The 23,695-nt window shown below is 42.1% G+C and overlaps 2 protein-coding genes across 2 annotated transcripts in view; one reads left to right on the top strand and one right to left on the bottom strand.

Annotated features, from left to right (window-relative positions):
* The window catches only part of MME (membrane metalloendopeptidase), a 35,137-nt gene extending 27,609 nt beyond the window's left edge, over positions 1-7,528 (top strand). The window contains exons 19-22 of the mRNA XM_035566527.1: positions 1,795-1,860; positions 5,094-5,189; positions 5,376-5,452; positions 7,429-7,528. Of these exons, the coding sequence (XP_035422420.1) occupies positions 1,795-1,860; positions 5,094-5,189; positions 5,376-5,452; positions 7,429-7,528 (339 nt within the window). The remainder of the gene's footprint in view (positions 1-1,794; positions 1,861-5,093; positions 5,190-5,375; positions 5,453-7,428) is intronic.
* A 7,596-nt stretch (positions 7,529-15,124) lies between these two features.
* STRIT1 (small transmembrane regulator of ion transport 1) lies at positions 15,125-22,555 on the bottom strand. The gene is made up of 2 exons (XM_035566546.1): positions 22,531-22,555; positions 15,125-15,207 (listed from the first exon to the last, which is right to left on the bottom strand). The coding sequence occupies exons 1-2, from the start codon at positions 22,553-22,555 to the stop codon at positions 15,125-15,127; spliced, it is 108 nt and encodes a 35-aa protein (XP_035422439.1).
* Between the last annotated feature and the right edge of the window lie 1,140 nt (positions 22,556-23,695).

The following is a 23,695-nucleotide window of genomic DNA, read 5'->3' as shown; positions in this document are numbered from 1 at the left end:
GAAGATAAACATGTGGACTACAAAGCAATAAGGTCCGAGGAGAACCGAGTACAGTAGGACTATGAGGAAAAGATGAAATGCAGACTTAGGATAGGCAGCCAATCTAAATGTAACTGCATTTATAGCATTCTGCAGGGCTAAAACTATTAGGCGTTTTAGGCATACAGTGTAATGGCTGTCTCTGGAAGCCCTAATTTCATGAGAACAGTGTGCAGGATCAGGTCTGTTTTGTGTCCCAGCAAGACGAACATTAACTCAAAGGAACAGGTAAGAGTGATTTGGGCATTCCTCTTGCCGAACAGGAAACCAGTCCTGTTCCTATTGAATGCAAGCTGCAAAACCACCACAGGAAACAGCCAGGTCTGTCTCCATAGCACAGCGCTTCATACCATGTCATTTTGAGGATGACCAAATGCTCTGCTAATGCACCCACATTACCTCTAACATGTAAGCCAGTTTAAATCATCTAGAAACTGCTTAATTACCTTCACGGCACTCCCACTCTAGCGCCACAGGGCTGTAACTGATGCAGGTTGGCACTGCGTGTTCTTCAAATCTACAGACAGCAGGTTTCAGCCATCGTTTCTGGGTGAGGTGCCTTTATTCTGTCAGCAGAGGCGCACAGTGCGCCAGGACAGTTTTCAGTTCATGCTTCTGCACCTTCCAGAGGGAAGTCCCAAGGCAGCTGCTGGGTCACCGCCGCACAGTAAGAAAGGGAAGCAGTCCACCACTGTAGCACTCACTTGCATCGCATGGTGGCAGAGCAGTTACCTTCAGCGCCCACCTTGTTTATTTTGGACTTCACTGGATAACCACGTAGGGCACTGCACAGTGCCACCACCTATTTCTGTCAGGAACAAAGTTCTTGGGTGGGACCTCCTACAGTTAGGTGGCCAACAAGAAAATGCTTACAAGAAGGTACTTCTCTGACTACCACTGTGTGGCCTTTTTAGAGGCTGACAATATATTCCTCTTACAGAATGGGGAAAAGAAAAAGCTTCTTGCCCTGAGGATTTCCTAAATCTCTTTTTAAAACTGCTGGGACTGACAGAGAAGCCATTAAAAATAAAAGAGGTTTTTTTTGGCAAATTTATCTGCCATTTTTCACACATCATATTCAATCTAATGATGATTCTAAGTTTTGCAACTTTGAATATTGTAGCCAAAAGTCCAGGATAAAGGTCAAAAGTATAATCACTTAAAAATAAAATTATAGTTTCTCTATTACCAAAGATTCATCATCTTTAGTGATACTTCACTGTTTTACAAGTACTGTATTAGCTAAATAGTTATCTTCTATGCATCTTGCTACCAGAGAGCTACCTAACTGGCCTAATATACAGGAAAATACTTAACGACTTCCTAGCAGATTTGCTGATGTCTGTTAACTGATAATTTCAACTATCTGAAGTTTGGATTTAACTTACAGACAGATTCTGCCCACTTCTAACTGGAACTGTGGTAAGAAGATGATGGTTAAAGACATGGGAAAAAAAGGAAGAATGGATGAACAAATGACTAAGCATCAGAAAATCTGAGTAACAGAGATATGCGATCCTAGAGAGCTACCTGGATGGGGAAGAAGAGAATTAGGGAAAACAAGAGTATCTGCTTGGATTTTGAGACAAGGGAGGCAGATAACTTTCAGAGACCGTGTCATAATCTTCTGCTAAAGCTTCACATTCTAAGGGAATTCTCCCCTCTAAAAGTGAATAAAGCACAAAGTCTGGCAAAGTTTAGAGGTCCTGGATAAGTTCTTTCAGAAAACCATACTTTTCGTTTTTTGTTTTACAGCTGAGTGGAATCAATACCCTAGGAGAAAACATTGCTGATAACGGAGGTGTTAGACAAGCATATAAGGTAAGAAGTATCCATTTTTCTATTTTAGCTAAAACCATCATATATTACAAAAATGAATTTCAGAGTCTTTGAAGAAGAAACATTATTTTTGTGTTAGGGACAAGACCAAGCTGTTGTATTTCATCCTATTAATTGTTTCAGGATAGGTATTAGTTACTGCTAGCACACTCTGTATCTTTTTCAACTTTTTTTTTCCTTCTGTGAATAGGGACTTGTAGAACGAAAACATTTAATGAATCAGTGTCACACTTGGACCATCACCTAACTAAACTGATGATACTGAGCAGCTGTCTGCCTTCACCAGCCTTTTCATGCCAGGAAGGAGGGCTAGAATGATTTCCTTCTAAGCTCTGTCCATAAACAGTCTCTGCCTACATGGAACACTACTCCTTGTTCAAAATGTCATCTCATACAAGTGACTAGTGTCCCCTAAACAGGTATCCGAAGATGTCAGTGACATCTGGACTCCTTGCGATAAGCCCTCCATGGGGGACTTGTAAGCATTTTGGTTTTCCTTTCCTTTCCTGGCCATTTTCTTGTTACTTACAAATCTGACAGTGCAGGCCATCATAACGTGGTCCTTCCACTCCTTCCCTGAACACCTTGTTCTGTAGCAAAATACTCCACACTTGACAATGAGACTGCTATCATTCCTCATGAAGTGCCTGCTGGGATGCATGGGCCAACTCACACATCACAGATTCTGCAAACAAGGCAGTCAGCAACACTTACACCACTAGAAATACAAACGTTTGAGGGTAAATACATAAATACAATCATAAAGGAGAGTTTAAAGAATGACTTGGAAGACTAAAAGAGGCATCTGTATGGCATACTACGTCAGTCTTATCTTGAATTATCAGAAGATTTATGCATTAAAAAACCAACCAAACAAAAAAAGCAGAGCAGTACAGACCCATGAAAGGCCATTCTCGTTCTGAAAGGAATGGGCGTAGGCAGAGAAAAAGTAGAAAGTCAGAAGTATTTAAAAAATAGAATTGGCTATCCATACTTATTACAACATCATATGAATAGTAGAAAAAAGGACAAGAAGGAACCTTGAGAGCCCACCCAGTCCCCCCTCCCAGCAGGCACAACCAACCTTTCCAAGAGCCAAACCTGCAGTAAGGGAAGATCTGCCACCTCCATGCTGTAGTGTGAGCGCTATCGCATCTCTGCTTTCAACAGTGGGAACACAGAGCCATCTATTCCTTCCTTTTCTGCAACCTTTTACAGTCCTTTGAGGACTGTTACATACTTGAAGGCCCAGACTTCTCCTCTTTAGACTAAACAAACCCCGTTCTTTCAATCTTTCCTCATAGGTCATGTTTGCTAGACCTCTGCTCATTCTTGCTGCTTTCTTCTGGACTCTCTCCAGTTGGTCCACATCTTTCTTTAAGTGCCGTGCCCAAAACTGGACAGAGTGCTCCAGCTGAGACCTGGCCAGTGCCAAGTACAGGGGAAGGATTACTTCACGTGACTTGTATAAGACATTCCTGTTTATACATCCCAGCATGATATTTGCCTTTTTTGCAGTATCATGGCACCGTTGGCTCTTGTACAGCTCATGATTGACTAAAATTACAGAAGCCTTGTCACTAGACCTGTTAACCACTCATTCTTCAATTTGCACTTGTGCAATTGGCTTTACCCTTGCTGTAGTTTGGCACTGTCTTCAGTCAGAACATTTCTCCAGTTTGCCAGCATCTTTCTATAAGTAATAACATGCTAACAATTTACTGTTTGACATGTGGTCTTCATGAGAAACATGAAAGAAGCTTTTATTACTATGGAAAGTTTTAAAGTCTTCTCCAATTGTTAGAAAAAAATACATTTATTTCTAGTCCATTAAAAAATTAAAATTAGCTAAAAATTAAAAATATATAATACAACATTTAATAATTGATAAAACTGATCTTCTCCCTGCAGAATCAGTTTTATGCTGGTAAAACTGGATCCTGGAGCTCTGCATTGTATACAGGAAAGCCTACCTTACTGTAGGTGTATTATTTTAGATGCTAACCCAATAATTGGCAAAATAATATGATATTTGTTTGATAAACATTTGAGAGGAAAGCAAACTGTGAACAGGACACACGCATTCTGTAAAATCAGAGATTGTTGTTGGTTTTTTTTTCTTCTACTTTTGAAGCATTTTACCACACTTTTAACTCATTAGAGAAGAAAAGGAACAAGAATAACTCATAAGAGAAAGAACAAGGGTAGGAGGGAAAGATGAGTTAGAGGAGGAGGAATGAATCCTCTGACCACATCTTCATTGTCTTGGAGATCATTTGTGCCAGAGGCAGGCAGGGACACCCAGCAAAGGCACCGGGCTGGGGATCCCCATGCTGGGAGTCCCTGGATCAAGAGAGACATTTCAGCTGGGCTCAGTTTGGGACTGTGCCTTAGAAAGCAGCTCAGCACCATGCCTTTTTTTTTTTTTTAATCTTACCATGCAAGATACGTATTGAGGGAAGCAACAGTAATGCCTGACCACAGAACCCACAGGAGGGGGAGCTGCTGCAGGTGGCTCTTTGCACAGACAGCTCCCAAACCCTGACGGGTTGGAGGCTGGCTTGGCACAGGGCATGCTGGTGCCTCACTGCATCTACCCCTAAGCTAATGCAAGAGACTCTCACAGCCATTTCCATTACAGAACATACTCTGTTACTCACTAACCCTGTGAAAGGGTTTGCTAGGAAAATATGTAACAGTTCAACGGAATTTGATACATTAATTATTATAAAGTTTGCTGAAGAGTAGTATTCTGTAGCTACCGCATTTCAGAAAAGTCCTCCTTTGCATTCTTAATTTCTTCCCCTATAAAAAGATGCATAGTTATGCAAAAATCTGGTTATCTGGGTGTACCCGTCTTGCTGAAATTACTCCATTAGCCTTCTCCCTACCCCTCACCCCCCCTGTAAATTGCTTTATTTAAGATTGTTTCTTTTACCATTTATTCCAACATAAGTCAGGCAGCAGGAAACCTGACCAGTAGTCTAAGAGCCTGCTCATTGAGGAACCTGCCTTGGTTCAGTCAGACCACTGGCACTGTAATACTAAGAAATGGTCCTGGTTTTTATGCTTAAAGGTGGCCTGTGATAAGATGGATGGCCAAGGTAGTTCATGATAAATTATGTCAAAGACTCTGTGATGTTCCTCCTCGTCATCATTTCATTTTGACTGTATGGATTAGAAGTTGTAACATTGCTACACAATTCATTTTACAGGCCTATGAAAATTATGTGAAAAAGAATGGGAAAGAGAAACTTCTTCCTGGTCTTGACATGAACCATCAGCAGCTGTTTTTTCTGAATTTTGCACAGGTATTTCATACTGTCTTTGTTTGATGCTTACAGTATCCTTTTTTTAAAAACAAAGAATGGACTTTTTGATATGTTCTAAAATGAAATTTAATCTCAAGATATTAAGTATTTCATAGTGAAATGACAGCAGGACTCATCCTGAACGATCTTATTGCTAACAAATTCTTTTCTTTGTTACATGTGTAGGTATGGTGTGGAACATACAGACCAGAATATGCTGTGAACTCCATCAAAACTGACGTGCACAGCCCAGGCAAATTCAGGTCAGCATGTATAACAATCCTCAGTGTAATTCCCTAGGTGCAACACAGCTTTTAGCTACTGAATTATAAAATCCAGCACAAAATGCTAGGTTTCATTTACCAGGGTTGATTTAGGCATACAGAAAGCTACACAAAATCACCATTTGTTTTCTCTTGCAAGAGTAACAGAAGTGAGGTTTTGATGGAAGATTACTTACAAACCTGTATGTGTTGGGACAATAAGCAAGAGGGACATACCGTAAACTTGGCTGTTCAGTGTGAATTACTAGGAACAGACTAGGATCTTTTCATTTAAGTCAGAGCAACCTGTTCTTTAGTGGTATAGCTGTTAGCTTTGAATCACCTCTGGGGCTCACATGCACAATAACTGACTTTGCTTGATACGATTCAGAGCATTAATTCCAGCATCTTTCTTTCAATGGCTTTTCACCAAAGAACTATCTCATTTATCCCACATGCTTAAATATTTGGTGAAAGCAGTGACTGTTCCTTCAGTTGCTCCTTGACTGACATTTCACTGTGGGTGGTTTTTAGAGACCAGACCTCTCCCAGAGGCAGTTTGTGCAGAACTCCTACAGTCAGCTGAGTTCAGCCACGGCATTAATGAGGCTCTACAGTGGTTCTGCAGAACTTTGCCTCCTCCTTCCATACCTAATTTCTACGAACCATGAGTCCCCTGAAGTTCACCAGATCAGCATCTTCACGTAGTTGTCTTTGTGTATATTCTAGACACATTACATCACGTATTGTGCTGTTTTACATCAGTATGAAAGGCTATAAAGTATATACCCAATTACACAAATATTAATGAGGAACCATAGTAACATTTTTAGAACATGAGGCAATTTTCAGGATGAGGCCTACCTAAGAAATCTGAAATAGAAAGCATTTCAGTACACTTTTTGTTTGTAACATATGCAAATAGACCCGAAATACTACTTCTGTTTCTGGCAAACTCGCACTTTAGCGGTTCTTGGCCACAGAACAGAGAAGCTAGATCACTTAAAAACATAGCCCAGAAAAATGGCTAAAAAATAGAAAGTTACCTCCTGCACTGCTGCTGAGACCAGCTGGGAAATATTTTCACATTTGATCTTGTGGAGCCAGTCAAATCATTGCAGATGTCACCTGCTGAACTTCACCTCAACTTCTCTGGACACTTCCTGGTTCTGTTGAACGTAATCATTATGATTATTCACAGAATAATCAAAAGTTACTCACAGAAGCAGTCCTTCAAATAATTCCTGGTCCACAATCAAAGTGCATCAGTATTTATGTTTGACATTTACAGATGAAGTTGTTTTCTAGCACGGGCATGTGCATGCTATGTTTCCATTCCTGAAGGAATGAGCAACTCCTCTCAGTTACATTCACACATGTTCACAATTACAGATACAAAAACCACTTCAGCTGCTACGTCCTCATACTCACTTGAGATCTGCTGTTTGTATGAGTCTTTTTTCCAGGAAACTCCTTCACTGGAACATTTGTGAAAACGCCCAGAGAAGCAATATGACATTACTTAAAATCTGGTTGGTGTAAAAATGTAAATGAATATTCACTGAAAAATTATACCTAACTCCTCCACCTTGAGGTCTTGTTTTCCCTTTAGCGGGAAACTTATCAACAAAAGATAGCTATGGAACAAAATCTCAGTGAAATCAAACAGGCAGTAAAGCTGTCGGTATAGAAATAAATGGAAGTCTTGTGAGAGCCCATAATGAGGAAGGTCTGGTCCTATATTTCTGGGGGTTGCAAAAGGGAATATAAAACTGGAGGGAGAAGACACAGCCACCACTTTAGGTGAAAGGGAACCAACTGTCTGAGCTGAGAAGTACATTCTTTTCCCACAGTTTTTTGGAGTGATGGGGGAAAAATGTTATGAAATGTGGATCTTTGGTTTGCTTGTTTGTTTTGTTTTTGCTTTTAAACAAAGGGAATTAAAAATGCCAAGATGTTCTTGTTTTGTTTTAAAGGGTCATAGGATCATTGCAAAACTCTCCGGAGTTTTCCGAAGCTTTTTCATGTACCACGAAAAACTACATGGATCCTGCTAAAAAATGCCGAGTTTGGTAATGGAGCTGCAAGCCTTGCATCTCAAGAAGCTTTCTAGAAGAAGAGAAATTTTGAACTACTTTTTAGAAGGGGAGGAAGGAAGAAAACTGAGGGAAACATTCTACAAAAGTCACTGTAATTCTTAGTAAACAGGCAAACACAAAACAATCACACATCAAATCAATCTATTTCTCAAAGGAAGGACTAATACCAATGCAGCAGTTAGCTGTTCTAGCTAATCAGCTGCTTTTCCTATCACTGAATCCTGCAGAATCTAAATCACTTGACAGTGTACAGTAACATTTCACTCATAGTTAATCCTGTTGCCCATGGGTCGCTGGCACTTTTTTTTTTTTTGAAATGTCAAAGTACGATGCATTATCTCCCACTGGTTGGTGAATGCATAGTTGTGAACAAGCAGAGGAAGAAAATATTAAGTAACACATGGTTTTAGACATCATAATATGATAATGAGACAACAGTTGGTATCCTGTGTCAGACTTTGTACCCTCTGCTGTTACGATAAATCTGTTCTACCAAATGCTTTCATTTCTACTTGAAACCATTTATACAAGAGGAGTCCAAAGACCTGCTGTAATTAACTTCTCACTAATTATGCCAGTGTGTATTATTTGAACTCACTATTTACAACAGTTTATCTAGTACTTTCCAGCCAAACTGAAATTGTAGGTAATTTATTAATTTTTGAACATGTAATCTGTCAGATTGCGATCTAAGACCCTTTCACGGTTTTCTAAGCTTTTTCTTGTTTTCTCTAAAGTTGGTCTTTTTAAAAGTTTCTAGCAATGTACAAACCATAGTTTTTATATTTAAATCTGAGCTACACTTTTGACTTGAAGTATTGTAATATATTTTATCAGCATCTGCATAGAACTGGGAAATTTGATTAAAGCATGGTATTAGGCAATAAGATAGAGTACAAAACAGAGCTCTTCCATGGAGTACACCAGCAAGTGTACCATCAAGTACAGTTTTCAGGCTGACTTTCTCAGTGTTTAGGGTTTTGATCCTGCGCATAATTTGTACATGTTCTGGTCAGTGTCAGTCCTCACATCAGTAAAGCTGCTTGCAAGAATGGAGCTTTCAATAAGAAGGTAATAGGCTTTAAATCTGCAGTGATACGTGTTGGACATCCTCATGCAGATTGCAAAGGAACTTACTGCTTTGTATACCAAAGCAAACAGATTTCCAAAAATAAGTAGCAGATACCTCAGATGACTGCTACAATAGGTACATTTGAAAACCTATGTTCCTTTTAGCTTTTTGGGTTTGTCATCTGATAAAAACATTTTGATAATAAACTGAAATTATGAGCCAAATGCAATGCGTATTCTTTATAGGAAGTATAGAAACACAAAAACCATATTGTCCCTGTAAGTGAACTTCTGTACCTGCCCCTGAGCACTGCACCCTCAACATCTATAAAAACTGACAAGGAGAATTGAAATCACTTTGTTCAAGTTTCAAAACCAGATGTTAATAGGTTATTTAGTAGCCAACGAAATCACACCAAAATTGACCGCAATAAACTCTCTTACAAGAGACATTAACCTGATGGCATTCAAATGAAATTCAATCTTTTACAAACTCAGGTCCACAGGCATAGTATCCAGTGAAGTTTTTTTTTCATTTCTGAACAACTTATAGACATAAAAATAGTTACATCTTGTTTCATGCTAGCTCCTGCTCAGGGAGCAGGGAATTCATATATACTAGGTACATACCACAAGCACAGTCATCTCTTTCACCGTCGCAGTAAGAAATAAAGCTACCCTTATGGAAAACACCCAGCAAAGCTCTGGCCAGAGCAAGAGAAGCTCTTTTCCTAGACACATTTAACAGCCGGCTTTAGGTACGTCATTGGACCCAGCTTTTACACTCCTGAGTGACAAGACACTTTCCCTAAAGCCCCCATTTCATCACTAGGTACACATGCTCATGCACCTAAATCCCTTCCAGAAACACCACCTGAGACCCCCCCTTCCTTCCTCTATACAGCTGTGGGCTCTGGTAGCCGCAGGCTCAGGCCTGCAGGAATGGGTGAGGCTGCTGGCTCCTTGTTCCCCCATTGGAATAGGTGGGGAAATAAATGAAGGCTCAGCTCTACCACTGGCTAAAGCAGCTGAACGAGAACTGTGCAGATAGCTACTGAAACAAGCCCTGGCAGGAAACAACTACGCTGCGGGACCAGGGGAAAACAAGAGTGGTCTTGCCTCTGCGGTACAGCCCTCACCCTCAGCGCCTGCTGACACCAGTCCTGGGGCTGGGCAGATCATCCACCACTTCTCCTCAATCCAGTCTTCTCCGGTTCTTACCCTAAAGTCACCTGGCACAGCAGGCAAGTGCAGCAAAACCACATAGCAGCATTTAACAGGAAAATAAAATGTACCAGGCGTGTATTAGAAGCCAAACTCTACCCAGTGACACTTATGATTTCCTCACACATGCAAAAGTGAAACTCAGGTCTTCATAAGAGAAACGTAGCACTAATAATTTAGATGCAAGCTGTCTGACATTAAGCAAGCAGTGACAATCAGAATATAACTTTCATCACAGCTTGCAAACTAATTAGTGCCAGTGAGGCTTTTCCTTCGTAGAATGTTAATGTCAGGGAAGTATTTATAGATATGGCATGGAAACCATCACCCAAAGGCTTCAAAAACAACAAGGAACTTATAGGATTGTTGCCAGCTTCTGCAGAAGCTCACGGTTAGTCTCTCGGGTTATAAAGACGTCTTTGGACTGTTTTGGTTAATGTAACTTCCCGCTGCGGCAGCCTGATGAAACTTCAGCTAATACATACAACGCAAATGCTGGCATTAGTCAGCTCGTTAACAACGCATTAACGAAGCAGGTACCAGACACACACAACCCGTAACCATCACTAAACAATTCAGCCAAGGAGCACAGATGCAGTGATTCCCCATCAAGCAGCTTCACTTCCTCTGCCCAGGGAGGGCCACGCATGCTGAAGCCAAGGGCAACCTGCTGCCGAGAGGTGCTGAAATAATGAAAGGGGGGGGGGGGGGCGGGTTGGAAAAGGCTGTCACCTCTGCTTACAGAGAACTGGAGCTCAGGCGATGCCAAACAGCTCTTCAGACCTCAATGGCATTATACCGATAACCAAAGTCCTGCCCAGTGTCATAACAACACAAACATCCCATGGCACGGTGATGGAGACACTGAAGCTATTGCCATGCAACAACAGCAGTACCTTAATTTTGGTAGAAATCCAAAGTGTATGTTTTCTTGGGAAATAATAATAAATTAGTTTTTTTTTATCTCAAGTGGAACAGGATATTTGTGCTTTAGGGGAATTAAAAAAACGCTAGAGAACTTATTTCCCAATCCACCCCTGCTAGTGTGGGAAGCTTCAGCAGTGCATTGTATGGTTTTGTAATGAAAAGGCGCATGAGTGGGTTGCACTGGAGACAGATGCAAAAGGCCGCTTTGCATAGTGGTCAGTGCGCTTTAAGCAGTGTGTAGGGTGCATATTTTCTCAGAATAATCCTCTTTTTATTAGTCTACAAAAGTGGCAGGAGCTTCTTTTCCACTGAACAGCAGTCAGCTCAACAATATGCGAGCCACCCTAGATAAAGCTTTGTTTTGCCCTATCATTGCCCTTTGAGCAGAGATTTCAATTCACCATCTTATGGATAAAACTGTAGGGGGAAAAAAATAAATAAAAATAATAATAAAAAGCAAACATAGATACTGGGAACTACCTAACAATCTGAAGAGATTATGTATTTATTTGTCTTTTCCAAATGAGATCGTTCTGCTCTCAAACATCAGGTAAAGCTAAAACTGTTTATGTTTTAGCTCTGTACTTTTAAATTTGAAGCTTTTGACGCCTGATGTCGTTAGACACCTGAAAAAGCTGCTTGGGACATCTGGATCTTTCAGAACTGTGTATTTTCATCAGTGCCTGGTACATAAACAGGCGTTCATTCTGCTCCAGGCTTGGGAAAAGGCGCGGTTTGCACGTCCCTGTCCTGGCGGTGGCTGTAGCCAGGCGAGTGGCACACTGCAGCTGTGCAGGCCAGAGCTGGGATCAAAGCCACGAGGCAGCTGCAGGAGAGCTGCTGTCGGCTCTGTCACACCGCTGGCATAGTGCAAACCAGGCACAGCTGACGAGCTGCTCCAGTAAGAGCCCCGCTGTTTGCTTTGTCCGCTCGCAAAGGGAAGAACGAGCTCATGGGAAAAGACAGGTTGGAATTTAGTGTAAAGGCCATCACTTAACTTCTCAGCACAAGGTTCTCTGGGAAAACCACCATAAAATTGACCTACTTGTGCACCTACTTCTCTGTGTCTCCAAGGGCCTCCCAGTTGTCTAGTTTGGACAGTCAGAGCTAGTAGCAAGACTGTCTCAGTCTTAGAAAATGAGGCATTGGTCCCTAAAATGAGATAATGCATGCTCAGACTGGCCTCTTAGAGAGCTTATACAGTAGGCGTACAGATGAGTTAGAACGGGTGGTGTCACACGGAAGCAGCTGCCACAGAGGTTTGGACTGTGCAGCTCTCCAGGAGACTGCACGGTTTATCCCCTCAGGACAGCTGAGGAAATAAGACTGCCTGTGAAATGAGCTGACGTCAAAGGGGCAAGGTAGCTTGGTGTTACAATTCCCAAAACTAAACGTCACGCTTCAGTGCTTCAGCTAATAGCTGCTGGAGTTGCAAAGGAATTTTCATGGTTGCACCAATGCCAAACACGTTTATTTTTTCCCCCACCTCTCTAAAGGATAACAGACAGTGACCACAGATGGAGACAGGATGTCTGATTAATGTGCCTTCCTCCTCTTCTCAGAATTAATTCAGAGTGCCTGAGCAAGAGCCACAGAGGTTTCCTACCCAATCTCATCAAGGGGTCATTAAGGTTTTTTCCACATTTCCTTAAATGTACATCTTGTTAGAATCACCAAGACAGAACAGAAAGAACAGAAATATTTTAGTATAAAAATCTTCGGGCTCAAAACTGAGCTATCTGTGAAAATATAGTAGTTCAGATTATCTGATCACTTCTGATTTTAAATGAGCAGGTCACTGGACAGTCTCAAGACACATTACATAGCAGGTAAATATAATTAACTCCAATTATAATAATCAAAAAAAGGCAACCCCCTTGTACAAGATAAACAGGATGCCACTTTGAATCTGACCTACAATTTTAGACACGCTATGCTACAGAACAGACCTCCCAACCTTAAACATGCCTGATGTTTTCTTTTTGAAGGACGTACACATTTCTGTCTTCATTACAATAGATTCCATGAAATTTTCCCCATAATAAGACTAAAAATACGTCCCCAGGCCTCACAAGAAGTTAACTCCCTGCATGATTCTGAACAGCTTGAGGTCCCTTAGCTAGTAACAGCTATTTTAAGTTTGATATTCAGTGATGCGTTACGTAAAGCCAACTTTCTATAGAAAGGCATTGAGTATTGCACCAAGGCTGATTTGGACAATACTATCATATCTTCAGATGACTGCACTACGCTTTGGTATGTCAGGCAATGCCTCCTAGCATTTGCATGGTACAGCCTGCCTCACCTGAAGACCTGTGACCCTCCCAGCAACTGCCCTTGTTTGAGAGGTGAGAGTCTGAACTGCCTTGGTACTGCACAGGAGCATGCTGACACCAAAGCACAAAATCTGGGAAATTCAGAGAATCAGTCCACCTGTCCTTGGGATCAAACCAAAGAAAAGGTTCTCACATGCCTCTTCCTCCTCTTAGCGATGCGGGAAACATCTAGGAGGCTTTAAAAACATGCAAAATTAAAGCACTAAATGTATGACTGAAGGCTTCAGTCCTTTCTGCTAGTCCGCAGTGAGGTGGAGATCATTAAAGTGCGACATGTTCACGTGAACATTAGAGCAAGACTGACCACAGAGCCCAACAGCATGGCTGGCTTTCGTCACATACCTCGTGTTCGTGGTCTGCAGCTCACCTCTCTTCTGTGCTACAGACTTCTCCTAACACTGCAACAGTATTAAAATTATGTATTTCTTCACGTTGAAAGTAGCACTCACCTGCTTTTACCACCAGTCAGTTCTGCCTCTTCTCTACAAACAGCCTGCTGGATTTCCTGAGAGTACTTACAGCTGTGGAGAGCTGTGCACCTGATGTCAGTCACCCTCAGGCACCAAGGCAGCACCACCTGTCCGCCTGCTGCAGGCCTGAAGGATGTTTGTCCATCTGTTTTCAAAGGCCTCCAGTAATCAATAATATTGATTATTATGCTTAAAAAATTCTTCCAGCATGTCTGTATCTTTACCATAAAGACAGACTGTATCTCACCTGCTGGTTCTCCACTAATTCCTGCTGCGTGTGTCACCAAGAAAAGGTTATTCCCTTCTTTTTTTTATTAAGGTTTTGAAGAATTATGTTTTCTTCAGTCTTCTCTCTTTTAGGCTGAACCACTTCAGTGCGTTCACTTTGTCCCTGGTTACACATTATAAATCCCAGTTTCCTGTTGCTGCCCTCCTCTGAATCCCCATATTTGTCCTTTAGAACAGTTCCTGAAAGGTGTAGAAATTTAATTTTCACCCTTTGCATTGCATTTTTTCCAGACCAGTTATTTAGTTTCATTCTGATTTCTAACACTGCTCCCCGATATCCCGTTTGCTGCCAGCAGAGGGGAGCTGCCAGCACACCACAAGCCAGGCCTGGCATGCCAAGCGATGACCTCGATCCAGCCTCATGGCATTTGATTCAACAAGAACTGGATTGGATTCCAATGTAAAAAATACAAGATTGGGCCCTGAATATCATTTATACAGAAAAGACCAGCAGTTAATTTGGATTTTATCTACACAGTACTAAATAAGAAACAAAGTTTTTAGGACCTAGAATGTCCAAATCATACATTTTAAGCTGCTTTTCCACCAGGTAACTTTTCCTACCTCCCTTTCATTTTCTAGAGGATTTTTTTGATTTAGATAGTGGTACTATTTGATTGCTTTGTTAAAAAAGGTAATGTAATTTCAGAAAATATATTTAGACACTTCAGATCTTGGGAAAGGGAGACTATACAGCCACAGTATTTTAAATTTTATATAAAGTTTACTAAAAAACTTAAAAAATTGTCTTAATTCACTTAAAAGTTTCCCAGATAGACTGAGATACTCCTTCCCCAGCTTGGCACATCTCACAAATGAGCTTAACTCATGTTTTTTTCTACCATGGTACCAGTAACTCTAGGAATGCTGTTTCCAAAAATGCTTAAATTCAAGACGGCAACAACAAAGCAGGATGGAGAGCAGGCAGGTATCTGACCTACCATTGGACTCCAAAAACCACTCACACAGTTACAAACCATTTGAAAATCAGGAAATTGGTTTAATGATTCTTCCTGACTAGCATTTCACATCTTTGTTGCAGTTAAAAAGTATACAGCATATCTAGTGTTGATATTAAAAGTAACTCATTTTATACATATTTTTGTCATTCAGCATTCCAATTTAACTTTCAGGTTCTTCCAGTCAACATCGCTGGAAATTCTTCTGTCCTGTAAGACAAAGAAAACTACATTTAAAAAGGTAGCAATGCACACCAAAGCAAGCAGGGGTGGATATGATACAGGTCACTTACTTCTGTCAGGAGAAGACGATGTAAACCATTAGGGCACAACCCACGATCCAGCCAACTGCAAGGAGAATAGGTACAACGAGACGGGAAAGTGGGACTGGGGCTGAAAGACAAAAGAGGATCTTTTTCAGAAAGGTCACATTACAAAACCATAATTATCACAGAGCAAAAAAGATACCTGTGAGCTTGGGCCACATCTATGACTGCTATTTTTGGCACGGAGTCACCATGTCTTGGCACACGTACTACATATACATAGCAAAGCCCCAAGAAATTTCCACACTCTGGGCTCTGCAACCAGATAGGCCAGAGGCTTAGCGCTTCCAAAAGTACCAGAGTGCAGAGAGGAGACAGAAACGTGCTTCTGTCCTTGGGCTCCACGGGTCATCGGGAGAACATCTGGACTGGACTGCACTGATGGCAGCTCCCCCGGCAGATTCAGGCTCAATACCCTGACAGCACCTTCCAGAAGCAAGTCTCATGAGGTTGTCAACAGCAAATTAAATATACAGTGATTAGTTAATACTGTACCTGTTTAATTTAAGGTTGGTGTGCCTGGGGCCACAATGAGGGGATGCTGTGTGAGTTCCCACACCCCAAACATCCAAAGGATGTTTTCCAGGTACTGTGCCTCAGGGGCTCACAGCTCGTCTCAGCGCTTTCTGTGCATGGTGCCTGACTGAGCCCTCTCCTCTCCCCTTGCTAGAGTGATACGTGGTAGTTACGGTTCATGCAATTATCCACTGAAAGGGTTTTCCCCACATTAAAGGAAGAAAATAACAGAAAAGTTTCCAATGTGAATGTACCACCTGTCTGCCTGAGTCGGGCCGGACACAAAGACGTGATGTTCTGCCTGTCCTGTCCGGCAGTACCAGGACAAGCTAATAAATAACATGGAGACACAGAGGCAAGTGCCGGTGGTGGTTCTGCAAGAAGCATGCAGAAAGCAGGAACAGGCCTTTAAATAAACACGTATCTGTACAGCATCAGAAGTTCAAAGACGCTTCCATCAGTTTGCTGCAAATAGCAGAAGGTTGCCAGAAAGCAGCATATCAGCAGCCTTTGAGGTTGTATTAGTTACCAACATACTGCAGCACGTTAAAGCACATCTTTCTGCAGTGAAAAGAGTTCCAGGTTTTTTAAGGGATTGAGAAATAATGTAAAACTATTCACAACACCTTGCATAGCTTAGATATGCCATGATATAGTTTAGTTTAGACATGCCACGATATTCCGTGGTGTATCTACAGAGAGGGAAAGAGAGCATATAGACAGATAATCTGCATGTGCTGCCATTGAGATATAAAGCACATAAGCAACCATGCAGCACAAGAATAAAACTCTGCTTTGAAACCAGGTGTCCTTCTGCCACAGGGGAATCCCTTACCCGTTTCTTTTAAAGACTGACCCTTGCTAAGGGAAATCTAATTCTGCTGGGAATCACTTCTCTTTCCTTGCCACTTTTTCTGAAGGTCCTATTACAAATAAAGGGCTGGATCCTACTGGAGTACATGGAAATATTTTGATAGAGCTCTGCTTGCTTGCCAACGTGTCTGCTGAACATGGTGTTGTGTTATATGAGATGCACTTTCAATGCAGGAAGGTGAGAGGAGCAAGCAGTCGCTGACGGGCCAGCAGGAATGCTGCGCCCAGCATTGGTCAGGAGGCAGCAAGCAGCTGGCTCTGAGGGATAGAGTTTCATGGGAGCCATTGGGAGTACTTGTGTTTCACAGTTTAAGAACAGAAATGACCGTGAGATCATTCGCTGTGATCTCCTGCACGTCATGGGACAGACACCCTGAGCTAGAGTAAAGCGACCGCGTGGAAGGCTGCATGTTATGCCACGAGCAGGAGAGGCTGCAGCATGACATATGGACATGGCTAGGGGATGTCTCAGCAGGTAACCCATTTGTCAGGCCTCAGAAGAAGGTGACAAACTCCAAGGTTCCAATATTTGGTCCACGGGAAAATTATCCCTAGCGTAAATCTGACAATCGAGTGCCACCCTCGCCATGGAGCAGGGCTGCGCACACCGGCAGCCAGAAGGAGCCTCGGCACGGCCCGGTTCTCAGGCTGAGGTGGTGATGAGGTGTGGAGGGACAGCAGCAGAGCAGGACACTCCTACGGAGCTGTGCTTTGGCAAGAAAGAAATTACCCTTTTACTGACCCCTGCAGGTAACCAGCCAAAATCCTAAAATGGGAGGTGTCATTACAATTATTGTTCTTATGGCTGTAAATGAGAGCAAAATAGCGAGGGAAATATGAGTCGTTGAGCAGCAGTCACGAGCATTGCCTCCAAACAGACCAAGGAAACCAAGCCCGCTGAAATCAAAATGGACAGTTCTGGGTGGCAGCAAGAATGAATAAAGGAATCTTGCTGTGATCCCTGTACCTAGGTTGGCGTTCTAACTAAGAATTACTTTCTTTTTCCCCCATTATAGTAATTTTTCTCTACTTCAGACATGAATTTACCTCAGAATAAACAGAGAGGAGCTGGTCAGAGTGGCAAACACAGCACTTTTGCTGTGCTACAGGAGAGCTCCTCTGCGCATGTCAAACAGACTCTGAGCACCGCTCCTGGAGATGTCCACCATGGGATGCCCAAGGAGCAGTGACACCAAGGAGTCCTCAACCACAGGCTGCAGCAGCAGAGACTTCCAAGCTAGGTACTCCCTAAATATACTGATAAAATTCATCTCGTCTCTGTATTTTTTTTTTAAGACCTTTTATCCAGAACTATAAATTTGCTTGGTTTTACTGCCTGTACTTGGTCGAAACTCCTACCAACTGCCATGAGCACAACAATGCCTGTGGTCTCACTGGGCTGCCTTTACCCCTGAAAAGTCTGAGCCCGACAGCACTGACAAGGACAGGTAAAAGAATTACCCCAACACACTTGCAAAAAACTCCCACTTGATTTAAACAGGTACAGGCCTGGCAGCTGAAGAGGTGAAGTTTTCCCCTGTGCAAGCTTGTCAAGTTCGAAGCCACAGACTTATGCTCCTTGCTCCAAAATGCCTCAGGATTTTGCTGAAGTTTTCTTTGTGTTTTCATCTCAGGAAGCAACACATGGCCAAACTACTGCCCCCTCACTGTGATGGCAGCTTGAGCTCCACGCTAGGCAGCAGAAACCTGGGAGGGAAGGTGTGAGCAGGCCCAGGTGCCCCCCAGCCCCCAACTAAAAATTCCTTTCACAAGAAAAAGTACTGCCTGAATAGCTGTGTTCACAGCTGACACCACATCTAAGCCTATAGCTCTTTTACCATCCAAACCTCTCACAGTGAAATAAATAGAAAGCGACAGTGACTACAAAATGCATTTTTATAAAATGCCTTCTCTCATCTTCAGTGGAATTGTGCTTATAGCAAATAATACATTATTAAAATTTCACTCTGCTCGGTCACTTGGGCTTTGTGGGGTTAAAATCTAAACTAATGTCCACCTAGCATTACGCTCGGATTTCAGCTACACAGTGTATTTAAATTACTGGCAAACATAACTCCTTTTGCATGGTTCAGTTTAATTATGTTCGACAACTTAAAATCGCAACTACAGAGGACTAAAGACAACAAAACTGGCAGAATTCAAAGATCCAGGAGGAACCCAAGCTACTTTAAACTCGCCACTGTTAATGGAATTAGCTTTTAAACTCTTGCACTTTCTTACTAGAAAGTAACATACGGTGTATCAAACAAGACTCACTACCTTACAAATAGCTGAGTATTTTCACTTTACGTTGCTCAGAGTTATGATTTTTAAGAATACACTGTTACATTAATCATATTAACATTTAATTGTGCATCTTACCTGGTTCTGCCATTCCTCCCTCCGCTGGTTTTATTGGCAAGATTTAAGGTTTGCCTCTGCAGTTGTTCTTGTGAGCCTTGGGATGCTTTAAATAGAGCAATATTTGGAACGTGCTTCAGCTGCCTTGCTTGCTGATGCCAGTTTTTGGCTATATGCATTCAATTGTTTAAAAAGACAGGAGTTCAAGGTATTCAAGCTTACCTCTTCCTATTTCTGCAATTGCAAATCTGTTTTCAAAGAAAGATGAGCAAAGAGGGGTCGTTATTTGGAGCGGAAGAAAAATGAGGGTGAGGACAGCTTTATGGTCTCTTAACCACATGACAAGTTTGTGTAATATTTATGTGCATCCACATACTTTGGACATGACAGGGATCCAGTTCATTTTTAATCTCACACATCTCCTCTCTTCCCCCTCCTATCAAAAACCAAAGCCAAATCCTACTCAGTAATACTTGTATATGCAGTTCTGTTAATGCCATTAGTTATTTACTAAGCACCACCAGTATCCCCTACTTCACAAAGCACAGACGAACTGTTAGTGTCCAGCCTCTGAAAGGTTACAATGTACAGTCACAGGTTTTCGTTACTTCTCTGGGTAGTAGCCAACAAAATTCAAGGGAGGGACATTCCTAAAACAATCTGAGAATGATTTTGTCTTAAGCAGAATACAAGGAGGTTAATCAAAAATCATTGCAAACTGCAGTCTCTAATTCAGAAAAAGAAAAAACAAAATGGAGACGAGTGCCAGATCTCTGCCAAAAGGACAAACTGCACATCATCTTGTATCTTGTTAAACACAAGGAGTGCTCCATATAAAGATCCCTTGGAGTGATCCTGGCCACGGTCTTTGACCAATAAGCATAAGAAATTCACTCAGAGCTTACCAGGAAAATGAAATCCTGTACAGAACATTCAGAGGAACATGCAGGTTGCATCACACATCACCGAGGAGCCCCTAAGCAAACACTTTTGTTCAGGCACGGGAGGCCATTTTATCTGACTTTTAGCAAGTTTATACATAATCCCACTTCAGAGGTAGGCCTAGATACTAAATGAAACTGGGATGCTTCCTGTGTGCTTTTGAAGTGGAAAAGAACACAAATCGTTGTTCAAAAGCCACTACATATAACAGGTGCACAGGGTGTTTTGAAGTGATCTAATCTGGATGTTTGCAGAGTTCAGAGGGACTGATCATGTTCTCCCAGAAGATGAGATGGGGCTCAGAAACAAATAACACAGATCTTCTAAAAGACATTATTCCCATCTCATGTGTTTGTTGATTAAAGGTTAAGTACTTTACATAAAGGATATTAAATTTCAGTTATCACCTTGCTTCAGAATTGGCTCCTCTTTCAGTGGCTGTGGAGATCACATCTTCCTTAGAGCTACTGTATCAGGCTGCCTGCAAAAAGGGAATTAAACCAAAGTTAGAGTCTAGAGCAAGGTGGACAAAATACGGCTCTTCAAGCCATCACGATCTAACTTGATTTAAAGCAGATCAGAATCCAAGTAATTAATTTTTAAAGGACTAGAGCTGGTTATATTAGAAATGCAGTCCCAGCCCCTCCCAAGGGGGCAGCTGATCCTGACCACAGGAGCCGCTTTCCAGCGTTCGCTTCTTGCTCTCCTGCCCGCTCCCTCAGCCCCTGGGCCACAGAGGCAGAACAGAAGGGTGCAGATGTGTGCCCAGTGCTGCATCTACAAAACAGCTGGGGGAGAGAACCTTCAAAACACCCATAGGAAAGGTAATTAAATGTCTGGTTATTTTTTCATGGAAGATGTTTTTTGTCCTAGATGCAACAATGGAAACTGTGGGCCCCAGGCCACACATGACTTGTATCCATCTGCAAAATATTTTTATTTGGAATAAACAACAACAACTACAAAAATGGATGGCAGTGGATTATTTTAAATACAATTATTTGTCTTGCTGTGATCAGTGCCTTAGAAACCATGCTAACATACACAAAGTGACAGAGCAACATTCAACTCTGGCAAAACTTTACTGAAGACAGTTGTTTTATATCAACGATGAATTTAGCTTTGTATGGATTGGTTTTGTTGCTTACTATAAACAGTTCCCATGTTTTGGTCTTCTGAGTTTGTCATGAGTTCTAAGAAAATTACAGAAAAATGAGTGAAGCCAAGTCACCTGAGAATTTTGCATGAATTTCTGCCGTCAATACCTTGATCAACCCGCTCCTCAGTCAGTTTGTGCTCACCGGCTCTTAGGTTCTTGTGTTTCTATTTGTATGATGAGACACTGCCCACTGAAACTTATCAAAAAACTTCCACTGGTTTCTAGAGTTTGGTTTGAGCAAATATTGTATTGACATAACAACTAAAATGGCAAGTTCTCCGAGTATGGAAGTTTTCTGGTACGGAATATGCTGAGTATGACTCCGCTGCTGGCTTTTGCCCTGCATTCTTCAGCAAGATGGTTCCCCTGAAGAGATGCTTTGCTCAAGCACAGCATAAGGAACTGATTTTGTCACTGTTGTCCAAAATGGGCATACTCTTAAAATAAAACTTGGGGTTATATAACATTTTATTGTGCAATGCACAATACATAGTAGCATGTCATCTTGAGACACAGAATAAAGAGCAAGCTTTGCACTCTTTGTCTAGCTTTGCTGTAGAACAATAGACTTTTTGAGATAGAATCTGGTTTGTTGTAAAAAGAAATATGAGTCTGATCCCCATGTCATACGTTTATTAAAAACATAAAACACAAAACTCTGATGCAATAACTTCATTTGCTGCATAGCTTTTCCCGTAAGAATCCTATCTGGTTTTGGTTCTGCTATTTATATATATATACATCTGATCTAATGGAAATAATTTCTACCATGAACCATGTACTCCTAACAAGATGATCTGACCTTCACAGATTGGGATCTTTCCAGGCTTAGTTGCCCTAAGCAAGGACAGAGCGTCATTGCTGTTTGAAACGGTTTTGATAACTACTACCCTCATTTAGCTGCAAGCACAGTAAGTGTACTCTGCAAATCTAAAGCATGAGGTTAAGAATATAAAAGTTGTAACTTCAAAAAATGTAGTACGACAATATAGACATTATTTTAAACATCACATCTTCTTTTTGGAATGGAGGAATGAACTGCAGACATAACATAGTTTTCAGTCCAACAGCCAAAAAAGCAGGGTGCCAGTTCCAAAATATAAGAAACCAGGAGTTTGAGAAAAAATGCAAGAGAACGATTCGTGGCAAATAAGCAGCTACTTTTTTACCAGCTGAAGAACAATACACAAGAAAAACAATTTCCTCATTTTGATTTGTGTTTCAAAATAACATTATAATTCGCATATGTTTTGTTTCCCTCTGTGTTTGTGCTGGAATGCTAAAATACTCACTATTCATCATTAGACTCAGATGGTTAACTGTGGTCAGCTATGAGATCCCATTTTTTGCTGAGGTATTCAACAGATTAGTCTCACTTAAAGCAGTATTTTGAGCGATCTTGTTGACTTTGGTACCATTAACTGCTCAAAGCTAGGAATGCACTTTAAATGCTTTAAATGCCTTCAGTGCTTTAAGTGAACTAGGGCCAAAATTCGGAGGAGGAACCCAGTCAGCCAGCGGGGCTATAAGTTGTTCCGGAAGAGAAAGCCATTTTAAGGGGAAAAGTAGTACCCGATATTTTAGAAAATACTAAATTCCTGTCTTCAGATACTTGTGGGCTTTGCCAAAAGGAAAAAAAAAAATGGAGAGGCTGCTGTTGGAGTCACTGGCTGCCGGGCTGTTATGAATGCAGTTGTTCACAAACTCATCTGCTTCCCAGCAAAGCTGCCCATGCCGCTGGCTGTGGGGAGCAGCCAGAGCCCTGGGCCGGCTGCTCAACTGCTGTCCTTGTGCCAAAGCTTTGGTGAGGGCTGTGAAGGAACAATGTCCCTAGCTGCGTCCCTAGCTGTGTGCCAGAGTGTCCGCCTGGCGCTACAAAGTGCGAAGTGCGTTACTCTGCTGATCCCTATCTTCTGGCTATTCCTGCACTTACAGGGTGGAACTGTGCGAGCCGACACCCTTTGAAGGACTGACGGCAGCATTATCTGAGCGATTTAACTGCTTCTGCCCCAAAACTGTTGGGGAAGGTCTCGGAAGCCACTGGTACTGCTGGTGCCCGCACCAGGCCAAACGCCACCCGCAGCATGGAGGGGACCAGCGCCTGAGCAGCAGGCACAGAAAGTGAACGGGCACGGGGCAACAACGGCCTGCAGCCAACCCAGAAGGAACAGTGAGAAGAATCAAGCCAGCGCTAGCGGAAATGTATCTGTCGATAACCAGTCCACAAGGGCCACAAGGCCTACAGATACAGTGCCACACCATGCAGCTGGCAGTTAGCTTTCCTTTAACAACAGTGTGCACAGTCCAAACACCAGAAACAGCATCTCCGAAACCAGCCACCTTGTTTTCACAGAGCCCCAGGGCAAACATCTCCGCTTCGGGCCCCCCTCTCCCTGCCCTGGTGCTGCTCCCCGACAATGTGTTAGGGAAAGATTTAGCTATGAACAATCACGCATCACCTCAGTAGGAGGCAAACCCTTCCCCTTTTGTACCACATGGAGTATTGCTTCACAGCACGGCCCCCCCCCGAGGAATGCCAGGAATACAATAGAGAGAGCAAACAGAGGCTGCTTGGGAACAGCAGCACAGATGCATTAGCTTATGTTAGTTCTGGTGGATTCGAGTGATTTAGTGTCTGACATTTGAGAAGCAACAGCCAGAACACCTCATTAAAATACTGGCCGCTTTGCAA

Source organism: Cygnus atratus, chromosome 9 (assembly GCF_013377495.2).
Source record: "Cygnus atratus isolate AKBS03 ecotype Queensland, Australia chromosome 9, CAtr_DNAZoo_HiC_assembly, whole genome shotgun sequence".
Classification (NCBI taxonomy): Eukaryota; Metazoa; Chordata; class Aves; order Anseriformes; family Anatidae; genus Cygnus; species Cygnus atratus.
Note: the sequence above shows the minus strand (reverse complement) of the source record. Positions and strands in the feature narration are given on the sequence as shown.